Genomic DNA, 17,725 nt, shown 5'->3' on the forward strand with positions numbered 1-17,725 from the left:
CGTGGGTTTCCTCTGGGCACTCCAGTTTCCACCCAAAATCCCAAAACATGCATGTCAGGGTAATTGGCCGGTCGAAATTGTCCCTAGGTGTGAATGAATGAGTGAGTTGTCCATCTCTCTGTGCCCTGCGACTGGCTGGCAACCAGTTCAGGGTGTCCCCTGCCCACTGCCCGATGATAGCCTGGAAGGGCTCCAGCACCCCTGCGGCCCTACTGAGGATAAGTGGTGCAGATAATGGATGGATAGCGGTAAAAAAGATTAAAAAATTTAAAACCTACTGTACATTTTAATAATGCTTTAATAGACACTCGTACACCATTCTTACTTTTAAATTATTACCTTCTTCGACTCGATCGTCGTTGTCACTTCTTTCCAATGTTCCTTCCCCTTATCATTAAATTTCTTGGGATCCATTATTATGGGCATAAAAGGCAATAAAACAAACTAAATCAGAAAGAAATGAGATGTCGTCCCTTTCATTCAGAATCGGGAGGCACTGATAGACTTAATAGGAAGAAGAGATCAGGCGAGGGAAAAGCATGAGGAAACAGCATGGGTGGCTATGCCCTTCTTAAACCACCTTGAAGTTAAAAAACAAATTAAAATAAATAAATAAAACCGCATTGCGTACATGTTCAGTTGAGAAGAACAAAATGTCTGAGCATTGAGGTCATCATCAGGCACAGGGTTGGGTAGGGTTATTTCAACTTGATTACTTTCAATTACTTTTTGATTACTCCAATACCAAATATGCTAATAAAAGACAAAAGAAACTAAATGTGAATAAAATTACTAAATTTTGTGCAGGCTTAGGGAGTAACGAAATACATGGAACGGCAAAAATGATGTTGGCAAGCTGTTTGGATTTATTTTCATTTTGTTTCCGTCACATTTTATGTTAGTTTTGCCGGAAATCAAAGAGATCAAAGCCAGGAGAGAAAGCTTACCACGAGTTGTGAGTCATAATTTTATTCATATTTAGTTTATTTTGTCTTTTAGTAGTATATTTGGTATTGGAGTAATCCAAAAGTAATTAAAAGTAATCAAGTTAAAGTAACCCTACCCAACCCTGATCAGGCATGATTAGTTTCAAGCCCTGGGAGTGTGAAACACTCACTAGAGCAGAAAGCGTGTTTCTTCAACCAAATGTATATGCTTCACATTACATAACATGCTGTCTGTTTGTATTTAGAACACATTACATAAGCGGCGTAGATGCGCGAGTACATCGCTAGATGCCTCTTGTAGCGACCTCTCACACCTCATTAGGCCGTGCTGGAGAATTGCCGAAAGAGCAGCCAAGTGAAAGTACAGCTCACGTGCCGGTTTTCAGTTGGTTTGTTTTTAAAGCGCGCGCGACACTCACGGTCTTCAACGCTTGTGTCCAAGCTGGAGCATTTGAGGCCGTGAAGGTCCTGCGAGAGCATGGACAGATCGGAATGGGAAGGGCTCTCGTCGTCATCGGGGTCCGGAGATTCTTGCATCATCTCTTCGATCTCCTCGATCACCTGGGAGACAAGAGCATCCATATCTAAAAATGAGGATGCTATTTGAAACTATTTATTTGTTTGACTTTTTCTCAGCAAGACAAACTTTGAATATGTCCAGCCATGATTAAAATAATTCATTGACATATTCAAAGTTTGTAAAAGTGTGTAAAAAAGTAAGAATATCTTAAATGGTTTTCACTTAAATCAATTAAATAAAGACTTGAGATGATTTCATAATGCATCAAAAAATGGATAAAGAAATTTATTAAACGACTGTTAAACCTTTAAAAGTATTCAACAGAATTTTACGTTATAGAATCACAAGTTATGTTTTCCTTTTCTCTTTTAAAACATATCAACCATTTCCTAACTTCTGTTGATGGGTTGAGCTGTCACCTGTTCGGCAGTGAAGAGCGGCTCATCGTTGATGCAGGAAACGATGATGGAGTGCATGTCCATTTGCTCCCTCAGTTCCTCGTCATCCGAAATATCTAAAGACTGGTTGTCTAGCTTCTGTCCATGGATGAATTCCCGCATTAAAAGAATGATCATAGATGAGAAATTGATCTATTACACAAGAATCACTATAAACAGGGTTCATACACCTTTCAAGCACTTTCAAGGCCAATTATTCCAGTACCTTTAAAGGAGGTAATGCAGCACTGATCAAAAGAAGGTTGTTTTTTTTCTCCGTTGACTAAGAGGACTAAAATAAAGTCGCTATCTGGTTGCTAGCACATACTTTGTGCTAATTCTACGATCCTATTGTGTCAATGGGGTGCTACAAACTGACATTAATTCTGCCATTCTGGTTCAACAATGCACGCCCAGCTTCAATACATCACACTCTATGGTGGGTAATAATTGAGTTCAATATGGAAGACAAAAAGGAAAACAATTTATTTTTTGCGTATTTTTCAGAGGAGCGGCGTCTAAATTGGTAAAAATGAAATTGTAAAGTAGGGGGGGGGGTTAGGGGTCGGGGGCATTTTATAATTTATAGCACTGAAGAGTTAATATTTTAAATTTTCATTTTAGGGAATTGGTGACTTTAAATCTGGTAAGTGTGTAAAACGCTAAAATTGGTTTGTATTTTACAAAATAAATCAATTGGAGATCTGTGAATATGTGAAATTTATATTTCATGCGTTTTTCAATTATCCCCTGCAAAACATAAGATATTACCAATGACTAAAAGTTTGGTGCCCAATGTCTGATTATTATTGATAATATGTCAATAAAAAACAAAAACAAAATTGAGGAACTGTTTGGGAGCCGAGCGAAAAGTGCCGGTTTTCTAAATAGAACAGTCCTATTGGGCGCGACCATGAGGAGGCGGTGAGACTTGACAACGCAATCGTGACAAGCCACCAGAGCAGGCCTGTCAGCGTCATTTTCACGCAATTTAAAAAAAAAAAATCTTAATTTATTGCGTGGTCTAGAGTAAGACTGCAAAGAAACATGGTGATGGCAAAAATTTCAGGCATTTTCAAGCAGTTTTCTGACCTTGAAAACCCATTCAATTGCAAGCATTTCCTAGTATTTTTAGCTGCCGCGTTTAGAGTAATTGAAATTTGAAATGTATTTTTAATCCAGGTGATTTTATCCAGTCTTTTATCAATTTATTGTTGTTTTTATTGCATGACAGTACCTGTCGTTCGTTGAGGTTGAGGGTGGGCAGGTGAAGCGAACGCGTGTGCGACATTTTCCAGTCCACCGGCATCACGTTGCCATAGTTGTCTGTTAAAGTGTTCCAAACTCTGCAAAAAAAAGAAGGAAAAAACGTTTAAAACAATGTCAAACTCAATCGTAGAAAAGAAATGCTTGAGGACAAAAAAATGCTTAATTGAAAAATAAGTTACTAATTCGATACAATAAATATTGCATATCAGAAACAACAAAAGAAGACAAATTGTTTCATGGCAAATTTGGAATGTTTTTAAAAGTACCTAACTTGTGGATATATTGTTCATAATATTGATTACTTCAAATATTTACTAAAATTATGAATAAAAAGTAGGCAAAAAGATTCAACAACTAGTGAAAACAAATGAGGAAAAAAAACAGTTTCACAATCTTAGAACTGGAATCAAATGCACTAGAAATTTCAGAACAAAGAAGTATACCAAGTTACTAAAATGTGACCATTACAGTATGTTGAACTCAATAAAATTACCATTTTAATAAGTGTATAGTGCGTATTCATGGATAGCGTGCACCACTATTTTTTCAAATGAAAAATCAGTATGCATTGTTTTTTACTTTTTCTCAGCTTAAAGTTTGCAGTTGGATGCAATGGGAATCATGTCACAAGTTTGTAAAAAAACTCGTGTATGATGCGTGCCCAAAGATTGAGTCATTTTTTGGCAGAAAAAAAAATCTGCATGGTACACTATGTCTGAGACTTAAATCTACCAGAATACTGTAAAACATTTAGTTGCATTGAATTACTTTGATTTGGTCATCATTTTGCTGGTTGTATTTAAGTTGGTTTATGGCAGGGGTCGGGAACCTATGGCTCGCGAGCCATATATGGCTCTTTCTATGAGTATCTGTGGCTCAGAGACCAATTTGATTGCATGCAAAATTTCTCCATTTTGTTTAAAGCCGGGATTGTCTATCCTATTCAGGTACACGTAAAGCCAAACCTAACTAAATGTCAAAGAAACACTTCGCAGTATATATAGGGCACGTTTTTCACTACAATTTACAGTCAAGGTGTCACACAAAAAAAGGGGGAAAAAAAACTCGTTTTGGCTGTACAACGCTAAAGAATCCTTTATTTAAAAGTTCACTATATAATCTGTGTTCAGTGTTCAGATACTTTATGATGAATCCACAGAACTGTAAATACGCCAAAACACCGGAAGAGAACTTAGTCATTTGATTGGGTGAGTGGGAGGGATGGGTGGAGCTATGCAAAAAGTACAAGCATTCCCTCCCATCTCTCGCCAAAGGTAAGCACATAAGGCTCCCTATTCTCAGAATGTTGTGACGTTTTTACAAAATAAATGCTTGCATCTGGTTTTGAAACCAATATGTATGAAAAAAAGGGTCAAAAGGAGTTTAACCGATCTTGAGTAATTGCAAGAAAGAGACAAGTTTAAAGTGGTCTGTTTGTTGAATTTGGGACAGGGGCTCTGGCATTATTCTCTTTTCATAATTTTTATCAAATCATCAAAAATAAATGTGCTGAAGACTAAGCTTTTGTCTGGGGCGCGGGTTTAGCAATTTAGTAAATTTGTCTCATAATATATGGTGTGGCTCTTTCCCAAAATAAAATTAATATTTTTTGCTTTTATGGCTCTTTGAGTCAAAAAGGTTCCCGACCCCTGGTTTATGGGATCCAAATAGTATTTATCACAGATGGCAGAATGCTAGATAGAATGGTTAACAAGAAATTAGTTACTAACAACTTAATTGTGGTGAGCCACTTACTATGAATAGCTACTTTTTCCACAAGGTATGAATGTTAAGTTCACACTTAACTCAATTCAATTCAATTAGAGGGATATCATGTGAATGGTTGTGGTTTGCTTTTATTCCAGGATGTGTTCCCAAACTCAGGGTGGCCTCCTTACAAATAATTTGACACAGATTTGACAGATGACGAATCATGGCCGAGCAGATGATGACGTAGCAAAAGCATTTTCAAAACAACGACCCAAAATAGTAAAGATCAGATTTGCCCATATCACGTTCAAAACCTTAAAGAATTTGAAAAATGTGGGGCAGCTACTCCCAGAAACGCTGCATAAATTCCTCTTTTTGAAAATGACAACTTTATTCCACATAGTTCTTTCTATTTGGTTACAAATCCTGACAATGAGGCTGTCAAGATAGTTTTTTTTTCCCAAACCCCTTTATCCGCCTCTTTTCATCTAAAGGGAGCATACAGATTTTCTGACTATGACATGCAAACACTAACAGCAGACAATGTATCTCTGCAAAACCTTAGTTGAAATAAAGTTAAGTTTTTCATAATGTGACAATTTTTTTTTTTTCAATAGAACTTTGAAGGAACCATTTTTTGCCTATTTCTGCATCAATCATTAGTCCATCATTTTATTTTTTTAATTGTATGCCTGCTTTTTAAATAGGGTTGCAACAAGTGTTTATTTTATTAGAAAATCCGCTGATTATATTTTTGACCAACTATCAAAACGAATAATCAACACATGATTTTAATCAATGTGTTTAAGAACAGAAAATTAGCTCAATAAATCATTTTACAATACACAAAGCGTGATAATTTAATTACTGGTTTGGCCCATACCAGGTCAAAAATTAGGAAAGGATGTTGTTCAATATTTTCAAAGTACAACCAAAAGCTGAAGTTGGACAGAAATCTTCTTCCTCCATAGAAACATTTTCAAGTCAAGTCAAGTTACATTTATTTGTATAGCTCTTAATCACAAGATGTCTCAAAGGACTGCACAGGATTACTATGACACCATCCCCTGATCTTAAACCAACATGCGGGCAAGGAACAACTCAAAACCTCAGCGTGAGGAAAAAGAGAAACCCTGAGAAGGGACCTCACAAGTGGTATCCCCCTTTCAGGATGACCAGGGTGAATTACATTTAGCATTACAGTACACAAACATAGTAAACACTAGGTGACATATTTAAAATTTGTCCGGAAAGTGCATGACAGCAGCGACTCCAAAAACTATCAATGTTGAAAAATAACACTTACAAATGTAGGCCTTCCAATGCAATAGTAAGTACCTTTGGGGAAGAACATGATCAATAAATGATTGTACTAGCATAAGAAAATGGTTTCAATGTATGGCAAAGATAATTGGTTTTCTACTATGAAATATATTCAAAAATAAATCTGTACACATTGATATTTAGAAGCTAAGATTCTGAGGATTACGATAACAATGAAACCAAAGGGTATCTAAAAAAAATAAACAAAATAGTACATTGGTTTGATAATTCATCTAAAAAGGTTTGTCAATTAATTGATTAGTTTTTGCCCCTCCATTATAAGGTATTGACATTTGTCCATCTTTCTTACTCAATTGGTTGACCCAACAGTTGTGAACAAGAAGACCAAACCCAGGTTAATTTATACATCAGACAGCGGATGTTTTCTGCCTATCAGAACGTAAGGCAGACGACAGCCCGCGGCAGCTGATTTAGATCGTCCATCTTTGTATCACAAACAATGCAAATCTGATCCATATGCTTGTACAGTGTTTTGTATCAAAATGTTTTGGCGATGTGTCTGAGATACATGTAATGTAGATCGCTTAAAACTCCAATCCCCTCTCAGAGAATCGCCCTGAACCCACATCTTGCATCACCTATGATTGACAGGCTGTTGTTACCTTTTCGTATAAAGTCTTAGAAATTACCAGACTAATTACTGTTATTATATGTGAAATCAGCCATCAAGATGAATACCTATTCAGCCAACCCCCGTTTTGAGGCCTACATTCACAGTAACATGTTCGGAAAAGAACTTAAGAATTGTTTGCTCTTATTACGTACACCATTTTTGCTCAACTTGTGATAGATAGATACTGTCTCTATGGTAGGCGTAGCTTAGCGCTCGCTGTCGGATGTGTGAATTGACAAAGTTAACCAACGAATCCCCTTAAAATTGGAAAAGGATATTTCCACAAAAGGAATCGCATGGAATTGCAACACAGATAAAATTGACTGTGGTGAATTCATTTGACGTTCAAGAAGTCTGTGTGTCGCATCAATATCAGTGTTTGAATGCTCACCAAAACCCAGCGCTCGTTTATGTAATGTCCACGCTTCTCCCTAAAGTGTTGTGGGACCGAATAGTGTGTGGCGGTTGTGTTCTATGTAGGGCAATGACTTTTTTTGTGGTGCCTTAAGCGATGGATGCTTGTCAGAATACGCTAGATTGTTTCGCTTTCAGCGCATTTAGAATAAAAATAACATGTTCTATAATGCAATGCGGCAGTAATTGGTTCTTGAATACTTTTTGTCCTGCATGCATAAATTGTCTCCTGTCCGCAATTTTTCACTTTTAACCTTGTTAGTGAACTCATCGAGTGGCAGAGCACGTTCCGCTTGCCAAAGTGCATCCGTGCGCAAAAGACTCCCTGAGTTACTTTGGGGCTGCTGTCCAATTATTTCACTCCCCCCTTTTTTTTGCTCCTCTAATTGTTATTCCGTCCATGAAACAAGGTCAAATTTCTTCTGACATTTGAAATTGCCGTGGCTCTTAAAATAGATTTGAAATTTTGGCACCAATACTAACCTAAAATCTGCTACGTGGTTTATAGTAGTTTACCTAAAATATGCATGATATGCAATTAACTAATACTCCTGGAAAAACTCAGCGGAAAGTAGGACTGCATCGATTAGTAGACAGAAGTCAATAATAGAAATAGTTGTAGACTGTTGTCGAGTGACACATTATTTCAATAGCGGGGGGCATCTTACATGATTATAATCTTTCCTAGGAGTCGCGGTATTGCGCCTGTCTCGAGCGGTAACGTAACAAGTACGGGTAACAAAACTTTTAGAGTTTGGAAAAATTTTAGCCTGGATTGTGCAAATAAAAAAACTACTTGCGAAGTTTTCATAAAGCAGACTATGGGTAGCATGCCAGTACCTTAAAGACAAACCAGGACTCTGTAAAATTCAACTACTATTCAAGCTAATCCGGCATTGTATACTTTTACTCATATTTTTCGGTATAAAAGGGAGACTGAACGTTATGCAAGACTGTGCCTCAAAACCGTGTGTGAAATTAAATGCATGTAGTCGGAAGAACAAACGTCAACATTAGAAATGACAAAATGTTGAGAATTGTTACGTACTTTTGTTACAGACTTTGCAGTTGACCACTAAAAGTACTTCACAAAATGTAATTTTCCCCGAAAATATTTTTCGCTTATTTGACAAATCACTTCAATAATCGGTGATGACTAGTCAACTATTAAAATAGTAAACCACACTTGAAAAAGAAATTCGGTTACCTTCAATTAAAAGACTACGATCACAAAAGAAAAAAAACTGGGGACTAGTCAAACATTTTTGAAAAAGCCTATAAAGGTTAAGTTTTTTCGTTAAGTGCAACCCTACCGGAAAAATTGATGAAAAAATAGCAATTGCCACAATGTCATGGAGCAAAGAAAATCCATCCATCCATTATCTGCACCGCTTATCCTCAGTAGGGTCGCGGGGGTGCTGGAGCCCATCCCAGCAATTTCGGACAGTGGAAAGGGGACACCCTGAACTGGTTGCCAGCCAGTCGCAGGGGACACAGACAACTCACTCGCTCATTCACACATAGGGACAATTTAATTTGACCAATTAACCTCACATGCAAGTTTTTGGAATGTGGAAGGAAACCGGAGTGCCTGGAGGAAACCCACGCAAGCATGGGGAGAACATGCGAACTCCACATAGGCGATTTGATCTCATGACCTCAGAACTGTGCCGCACACGCGCTAACCACTGCGCCGACGTGCCGCCCGAGTGCACAAATTACATAGGTATGGCCTACTAATGTTTTCATCGGATATACCATTACCAGTGCTAGTAATTGCTTTATAAACTTATTCAATATTGGCCAGACAAAAGGACTCTGTACACCCAGAAGCAAACTTAGACTAACACCAACAGCTTTGTAAAGAGAAAATTTGCTGACTTCCATTTATTTTTGCTCAAGTTTCGTAATGCATGAGATTATATCTCGCATTGACACTGTAAGAGCAACGTATAGGCGATAAGAGCCTGTCTAAAGAGCGTGAGACAAACATGGGATGGGACTAATGTTCCCTTTAAGCTTCCACCGACCGGTCTGAGCAATCACACAAAGTTGGTGAACAGCGCTTGGAACATCAGTGGGCAACATCAATCCTGCGTGTGGCAATGTCTAAAACCGGAGATCAAATCAAGTTATATTCTGCCTGCTTTCCGGCAACACTACTTAGTTATTCAAATTTAATGAATTGGCTAACGTAATATTGGAAAGGTTGCATGGCCCACACACGTCAGTTGTTTCTATTACATGAGAATTCCGTTTTTAAAAAATTATTTATTTTTACACATTACTAGGATTTGTGGATTTATTAGATTGGTTGCACAATATAAAAATGATTAATTACACTTTTTAGTGAAGGTACAATGTTGGCAAAAATTCAGATTCAGATCAGATTCAGATCTACTTTATTGTCATTCTAGTACACGTGTATACAGAACGAAATGTCGATACATCTGACCCGCCCAGTTTCCTTGAATGTACAGATATAAGTAAAAGTTGTATTGTATTATGGCTACGTATAGTATTTTACCATAGTGCCGATAGTGCAAGAGGAGTAGCTAACCAGATGTGCAAAATGGGCAGTCAGGTTAACAAGTCAGGTAAACAGTAACATTAACACTGTAACAATAACGCTGTAAGTACAATAGTGCAGAGAGCAATTGTGCAAGGAGTGGCAAGCTATAAAGAACTGCCAGTAGTGCAAAAAGTCAAATTAGCAGCCGTTTAGATTTAGGTTAACTACCAGTTAACCCTAAAAAGATTGTTATATTTAAGTTGCATAAGTTGCAAATGATTTGAATATAATACAAGAACGATCAAAGAAAACTACAAAAAACCTTACTTTTTTTTAACCCGTGGTCCTTGATTATTTCCACTTTTTTCTTTTTCCCTTTCTTTTTGTTTCTTTTTCCGTTAGCTTTATATTCCTTTTTCCTAGCCATTTTCTTCTTTTGTTCTCTAGTTCTTTTTTGTTACTTATTTTTTCTTTTTCCTCTGTTTATTTCCTCTTATTTTTTCCTTTTTACTGCTATTTTTCTTCTGATTTCCTTTTTTACTTTCTTTTCTTTTGTTTCATTTTTTTTTTTGCTTTATATGTTCCCCTTTTTAGGGAAATATTGTGCATTATGTTACATAATGTTTGGTAATATATAGATAATGGCAACAAAAACAATCTGGAGAGCCGTTTGGGGGCTGAAAGAGCCGGCTCCTTTTAGTGAGCCGAGCGAGAAGAGCCGCTTCTCTTAAAAAAAAATCATTAAAGTAAACCACACTTGAAAAAGAAATTTGGTTACAGGAAAATGACTATTTTCGTTACCTTCAATTAAAAGACAACGATCACAAAAGAAAAAAAACTGGGGACTAAAAAAAAAAAAAAAGCCTATAAAGGTTAAGTTTTTAAAACAATTTCCAATATGTATAAATGTTTGATGGCATGTAGTGGGCATTATTCACTCTTTATTAAAATAAAATGGGAAAGGGAAATAACAGATAATGAGTGGTGGAATATTTTTAAAACACAGTGCACATCCACTAGCTCCCAGAGTCTGAGGGAATTCTACTGGAAGAATGTAGTAAAATTATGATAGGTTTTTCCAAGGTTCAACAACCATGCTGGGTAACATGTTGAGAGGTAAACGTTGACCACATGCATATATTTTGGCTTTGCCCAAGAATACAAGATTACTGGGGAAAATTATGGTTTGTTTTAAAGAAAATATTGGGATATGGAATACCTAAATAGGGCAGCACGGCGGATGAGTGGTTAGTGCGTCTGCGGCACAGTTCTGAGGTCATGAGATCGAACCTTCCTGTGTGGAGTTTGCATGTTACCCTCGTGCTTGCGTGGGTTTCCTCCGGGCACTCCGGTTTCTTCCCACATTCAAAAAACATGCATGTCAGGTTAATTGGCCGTTCCAAATTGTCCCTAGGTGTGAATGAGCGAGTGAGTTGTCTGTCTGACAGCTAGCAAAAAAAAGTAATAACAAGATTATGGCACAAACAAGATTGCCCTGCCATGGAGCAATGGGTGTGCACTGTGGTGGAAATGTTTGTAATGGAGGGGACCAGATTTGGAATAAGAATACAGGAGACCCAATTTATGGACAAATGGGAAAAATGGATTATAGGGAAAATAACCATTTACGAACAATGAAGACTGGACTTTGAAGGATGACTTGAACATGGAAGATATTCTCCAACTCAGCATGTTTTTTTTGTTTGTTTATTTTTTCCTGCATGCACCATAATTCTGGCCAAATTTGCTAGTGAATTAATTTAGCAATTTCGAGCCCTAATTTTAATGTGCAGGATAGATTCTTCTGTGCGCTGAGAAAGTCTAGCGGCCAATGGACAATTGCGCACGTGCATAGCTTACAGGGAATATTGGATGGGACTGACCTTTGAGGGTTATTAGCATATTGGTCACCGAAACATAATTACACCCTACCAAGGAAGTGTGGAAGCGCAGAATATTAAACATACGACAACACTTTTATGCTTTTAAGTCCGCCGTTATTAAACCCACACTGAAACGACCCAACCTTGATCCAGAAATCTCAAGTAATTATAGACCTGTGTCAAACCTACCTTTCCTTTCTAAAGTACTTGACAAGTAGTGGCACAGCAGCTGAATGATTTCATATACGAGAATAACCTTTTTGAATCTATGCAGTCAGGATTCAGGGCTAACCACTCTACTGAGACAGCTCTGATCAAGGTAACAAATGATCTCCTACTGGCAATGGATTCTGGCGCTTCATCACTTTTGTTGCTGCTGGATCTAAGTGCTGCTTTTGACACAGTGCACCACAATTTCCTACTAGAACGGTTGGAAAAATGGATTGGTCTCTCAGGAACCGTCCTCTCGTGGTTCAGATCCTACCTCTCAGATAGGACGCACTGTGTTAAATATGGCGAAATGACATCGGAGCCCTTTAATGTTACCTGTGGTGTTCCGCAGGGTTCAGTGCTTGGCCCCCCTTCTTTTCAGCATTTACATGCTTCCATTAGGTGATATTATTCGCAAGTACAATATCACCTTCCAATGCTACGCAGACGACACTCAATTATATCTTCCGTTGGAGGAATCTCCCACACTAAACTGTGGAAATTTGGAGGCCTGCCTCATTGAGATAAAAGAGTGGATGTCACTCAATTTCTTGCGTCTTAACTCTGAAAAGACCGAAATGTTAGTCATTGGTCCATCTAAATGCCGTGACTTATTCTCAAAAACTGCTGTGAACATTGACAAATGTCACATAACACAGAGTGACTCAGTTAAAAATTTAGGTGTCATATTTGACCATGATCTATCCTTTGAAATGCATGTAAAGAAAATCATTAGAACCGCTTTCTTCCATCTTCGTAACATTGCTAAAATCCGTTCAATACTGTCTCAGTCGGATGCGGAAATTATAATTCATGCGTTTGTTACCTCCCGTCTCGATTACTGTAATGCACTACTCTCTGGTCTCCCGAAGTCTAGAATCAAGTCTCTTCAGCTGGTACAAAATGCCGCAGCGAGGCTTTTAACTAGGACAAAAAAGTACGATCACATAACACCGATTTTGGCTAACCTGCATTGGCTCCCAGTTAGCCTTAGATGTGATTTCAAGGTTCTCTTAGTATTATACAAAATCATACATGGACTTGCTCCCTCTTATCTTTCAGATCTGATTTGCCCCTATGTCCCGGTCCGAAGCCTACGATCTGAGAGTGCCGGTCTTCTGGTGATCCCAAGAGCAAAGAAGTGTTCTGCTGGTTCGAGAGCGTTCTCCATCCGGGCACCGGTGCTGTGGAATGCTCTTCCCCCTGAGATCCGATCTGCAACCTCAGTGGAAATGTTTAAATCTAAGCTTAAAACTCACTTCTACTCCATAGCATATTAATAACCTACTCTTCTCGTCGGCTGAAAAATAGTCTGTGTAATATAGTGTAATAATCTGTGAAGCCCTTTGAGACTCTTTGTCATTTAGGGCTATACAAATAAAAATGACTTGACTTGAGCTACTATCGTTTAATTACGGTATTAGTTAGGTATTACTAAATTTATAGTGGGATCTGTATTGATGACATCTCAATATTTGGATCGATCGGACGTTCTGGTGTCAAACATCCCTAGTAAAAACATTAGTACTTACTTTAAGCCCTTTGAGACTCTTCGTGATTTAGGGCTATACAAATAAAAATGACTTGACTTGACTTAGTTTTGGGCATTTTTTACATGTACGTGAATCGACATTTGCGTCCACATTGGTGATGAAAAAAACATTCCAAGTTACAGCAACAAGAAAACTTCTTCTGAGTGTGTTTAAACAGCCAGATGTGCTTATCTAGGGTTTGTTTGCCTTACCCTGATTTAAGCTAGCCACTTTCCACTAGCCCCGGCGAAGCTAACGCAGCTAACGAGAGCTTTTAAAAATAAGTCTTAAAAACAAATAAGAGTCACTCACTCGTCGTCTTTTAAGTAATTATCCTCAGTGATGGGCTTGATAGGAGCGATGTGCTCCGTGGTGGTGTTAAAATTGCGAAAGCACACGGTTAGTTTTTCGTCAAAGTCGTGGACGAGGTCCTCCATGGACTGGAAGCTGCAGATCTCCCCCGAGAAACTGTTGTCCAGGTCGGACAGGTCTTCCAGGCCTACGGCCGCGGTGCTCGGCGGACCAGCGCCGTTGGTGACCGCTATGTTTGAATTGAGCTGGTCAAGCTGAGACTCCTTGAATTCGTTGAAGTCCTGCCAGTCCTCGTCAAAGTGAGCTAACGGAGCCGCCGCCATGTCTGCCACCAGGACGGAGCTCGGAGCTTACGGCGAGAACGGTGCGTCGTTTTCGGCTTGCAAGCGATGTAAGTGTGGGCGGAGTGAAAGGGGTGGAGTGAGTCCGGAATGTGACGTCATCGGCGAGCACCTAAGCTCCCCCTCCTTTTGAGCGAGCGAACTAAAAAACGCTTATAATTTAAGTTTGATCATTTTTTTTAAAAAGTAGAAAAAAAATGTTAAAGTAAACAAATACACACACACACACACACACACACACACACACAGCCGACTTTTTACGAAAGCAGTGTTTGTGTATGATTTGTATTTGGGAATAAAATGTGAAATTTAGGCTTGATTAATACACCACAACAACAAATATAAGTTTTCTTAATGGAAGGTGGTATATCACATCAAATAACTATTCCTTTTTTTGTTTAAAAACCCGACAAATTGGTGCTAATTCTTTCATTAATTAATGCATATTTTAAATCATACAAAGGATTCCCCTGTCCATTCAGCTAAATTTCACAGAATTTAAACATTCGTGTTTGGATTAGAAATGTACAACAATTGTTGAGTTGTTGTTACACAAAACGATACCGTTTCCACATAAAATTAATTTCCCCTCTGAAAAGATGACTAATATATTTTTTTTAATGACAAATAAACTTCAAACCACAACAAAATATGCTTACTTATTGTTTAATTTTAAATGAAAATGCGCCATTCCTTTTCATCAGGTTTGTCAAACTCATTCGGCTCGGGGGCCACAAGGTAAAAATAGCATTCCGACGGGGGCCTGACTTTTTTCTTAACCAAGATTTAATCTATTGCAGTGTTTATTAAACGTGCATTTGTAAAAAAAAAAAAAATATACCAAAAAAAGCAAAAGCAAAATCAAAACCACAATTGAATTGATTTCCACCAGTTTATTAAACTTGTGGGACCTCATGTAAACTTGTGACCAAAATAGCACACAAACGCAAATTTGAGTGATTGATTTAATGTTTTCTTGAGTGTTTCTGCTTTTTCTTCATTTCATTTTATAATTATGTCTACATACACATGTAAAATTTGCCATTAGAGTTCATATCGATTATAGAAAGGAGCTAAACCTCCTTTAAATCTCTGCAAAGACACCCAGGTGCTATTTTTAGATGTTTTATTGCCTTAAGCAGATCCTCTGTGATCTATAGGAAAAATAACGATGTGATGGGTTTCCTCAATGTTCTCCGTTTGATTAATAAAAGTCGGGAAATGCGGCTTTGGGAGTGACGCATGGCTTTGTCGACATACAATGGACATATTTAAAACTGCAAGTCATAGTTTGAGGATCATTTTTCTCTTGTGCTTCTCTCCGCATTGTCAGGATCAGTTCAACACGTGCTTTAAAGGGACACTGTTAAAATATTTGACCACAACATGCTGATGAATCGTGTAGTGCAACCAAATACGAATGCTACAAGGCAAAGGATACAAATTAGAGACTAAACGTGACAAAACTGCAACATTTCCTTACAATTTTCCAGCCTTTCACAATGGAATCTGGAACCAGTACTCACCAAGACAGTCAGGAAAAAAGACGACAGTGGTAAAGTTTCCATCAAGTCCACATAAGGGTGACTTTTTGTTTTCCAAAACCCTGAATACTTTATTGAAAATATGCATACATGACACTTTTCCTACAATGATACAAAACGGTACAATCACATTTGCAAACACATGGAGGACCTACCCACCCCTTAACACACCCCTTTACACACACACACACACACACACACACACACGCACGCACGCACACATACATACATACATCCCACCCGACACTCAAGACAGTTGAAAGATGCCCCCTAGTAATTACATCCCATATTAAAACAAAAGGATACAGAATAAATTCTCACGCACGTCCCTTTTTGGAATCCAGTCAGCTGTCCAGGAGTTGGGATGAAGTGTATCAAAGAAACACTCCATTCTTGGGAAACATCTCTTTTTCAAGTGATTTGGCTTAGACAAACAAAGAATGGACAATGGCACAAGAAGAGATTTCAGTCTACAACACACAAAACAGCATTTTTTTTTAAAGGCGAGGGGTGGTTAGTTTCAACCTGACTGTTTTTTTCGGGTAACACTTCCAAACAGGTGTTACTGTGCATATTTAGGGTTAGTGACAAAATTCAACAAAAAAGAACAGAAAATAAAGAGTCCAAATGTCTGATTATACTTTAATATGATCATACAAGGAAAGGGGTATATAATATTTGGAAAAAAATAATAAAATAACAAAATATTTAATAAAAACAAGACAGAAAAAGCACGTTTTTTGAAACTTTTCTTCCTCTGTACTGTATCCAAGCCTGCGGCAAAATTGTCATCACAAATTCTGAAGTTGGGGGAGGAAGAAAGCCTTTGAATGGATGCCGACCACTAGAATCAACCCACAGGGTCGGGGAACGATTTGCTGGCCCAAATCAGTCAATGACGGAGGAATTCAGTCCAATTAAATAGCCATGAAAACCACTTTGACGTTACAGTAAATTACTTATAAATGGTGATTTTTGAGGGGGCAGGGGGCTTTTGACTCAGTTTGTGCATATGTGTTTCAGAAGCTGCAAGTTGTTCTTTCCCATATAAAATCGTTGACTTTTTTTTATTAGTGTAAAGCAAAATATATCCCAGATTAAAAAAAAAAACTCAAGTATTGTTTTGTCACACAGATGGAGGTTTAGAGGGCTTTGGAAAACGTTTTTTTTTTAGTGTATATAATCTCTCACAATTTTGGTTGAGGGATTAAAGATCCACTGAAGGGGGCAAATTTGTTTGCTGGTGTGATTTGGACACACTCAAACTCACACTCACACACAAAAATACAATTTAGGGATTTATTCCACATACTTGATATCGACTTTAAGGCATGCCCTCATTTGAAAGACAATTTAGCACAAGACAACAATATGAGCCTACTGATTTTGTTACTGTAAAACATTTCATCACACTAGTCTTACTAGTGAAAAGATAACCAATACTTTGTAGGCCTGGTGGTTCAAGTGGGATTTGTAATGTAAAATAAGCCTGCAGAGTTTGGGGGCCCACCAGGCTTATAAAACACCAAGGGAAACACTAGTTAACAGTGTACTATGTTATAGTGTTTTTGTTCAATAAAGGCTATTTGTCATTACTTGGAGACAATTTCTACTGGAATGACATAAGGAGCATACACAAGAACATATATTTAATTTGAGTATAAAATAAAAGCTTGAACTGTTTTATGGGAACCATTTAGTGAGACAAAACTACTATTTGACAATATGTCAGTCCAAGAGACCAAGTGTGCTTCCTAATTGTGTCTTGTAGTGTCTAGTGCAGCAAACTTTAGTTGCATACTAGTATGACAATTAAGATGGATATCAAAGATATGGAATATACACCCAAACTGTTTATTTTTTGGCAGGAGGTCACAGTTTGTCCCAATATTGAAGGCCCTCCTCTACAAGCACACACACATGCAAACTGATATGCAGCACCCTCTTGTGTTTAAATGGATGCAATTGTGCAGCAGCAGCTAATGTCAAGAAAGACATGGTGGGCAGAGTCGTGGAAAGGACAGTCCTTTCTAGTTGTGAAGCCAAAAAGCCTAATAGAAGTTTCGCCGGAAGGAACGACACTGCGACTGTTGTGTAAATACGTAAAAAAAATGTAAACGTTTGTGTGTGTGTGTCA

At 37.9% G+C, this 17,725-nt stretch overlaps 1 protein-coding gene across 4 annotated transcripts in view; it reads right to left on the reverse strand.

Annotated features, from left to right (window-relative positions):
• The window catches only part of fez2b (fasciculation and elongation protein zeta 2b), a 31,026-nt gene extending 16,933 nt beyond the window's left edge, over positions 1-14,093 (reverse strand). For all 4 annotated transcript variants that reach the window (XM_088324586.1, XM_088324583.1, XM_088324584.1 and 1 more), the window contains exons 1-4: positions 13,704-14,093; positions 3,142-3,250; positions 1,887-2,003; positions 1,367-1,508 (exon numbers count right to left, since the gene is read on the reverse strand). In XM_088324586.1, the coding sequence (XP_088180712.1) occupies positions 1,367-1,508; positions 1,887-2,003; positions 3,142-3,250; positions 13,704-14,026 (691 nt within the window). In that variant the 5' untranslated portion in view covers positions 14,027-14,093. The remainder of the gene's footprint in view (positions 1-1,366; positions 1,509-1,886; positions 2,004-3,141; positions 3,251-13,703) is intronic.
• Positions 14,094-17,725: the final 3,632 nt, after the last annotated feature.

Source organism: Urocampus carinirostris, chromosome 20 (genome assembly GCF_059441175.1).
Source record: "Urocampus carinirostris isolate Australia breed hairy pipefish chromosome 20, RoL_Ucar_1.0, whole genome shotgun sequence".
Classification (NCBI taxonomy): Eukaryota; Metazoa; Chordata; class Actinopteri; order Syngnathiformes; family Syngnathidae; genus Urocampus; species Urocampus carinirostris.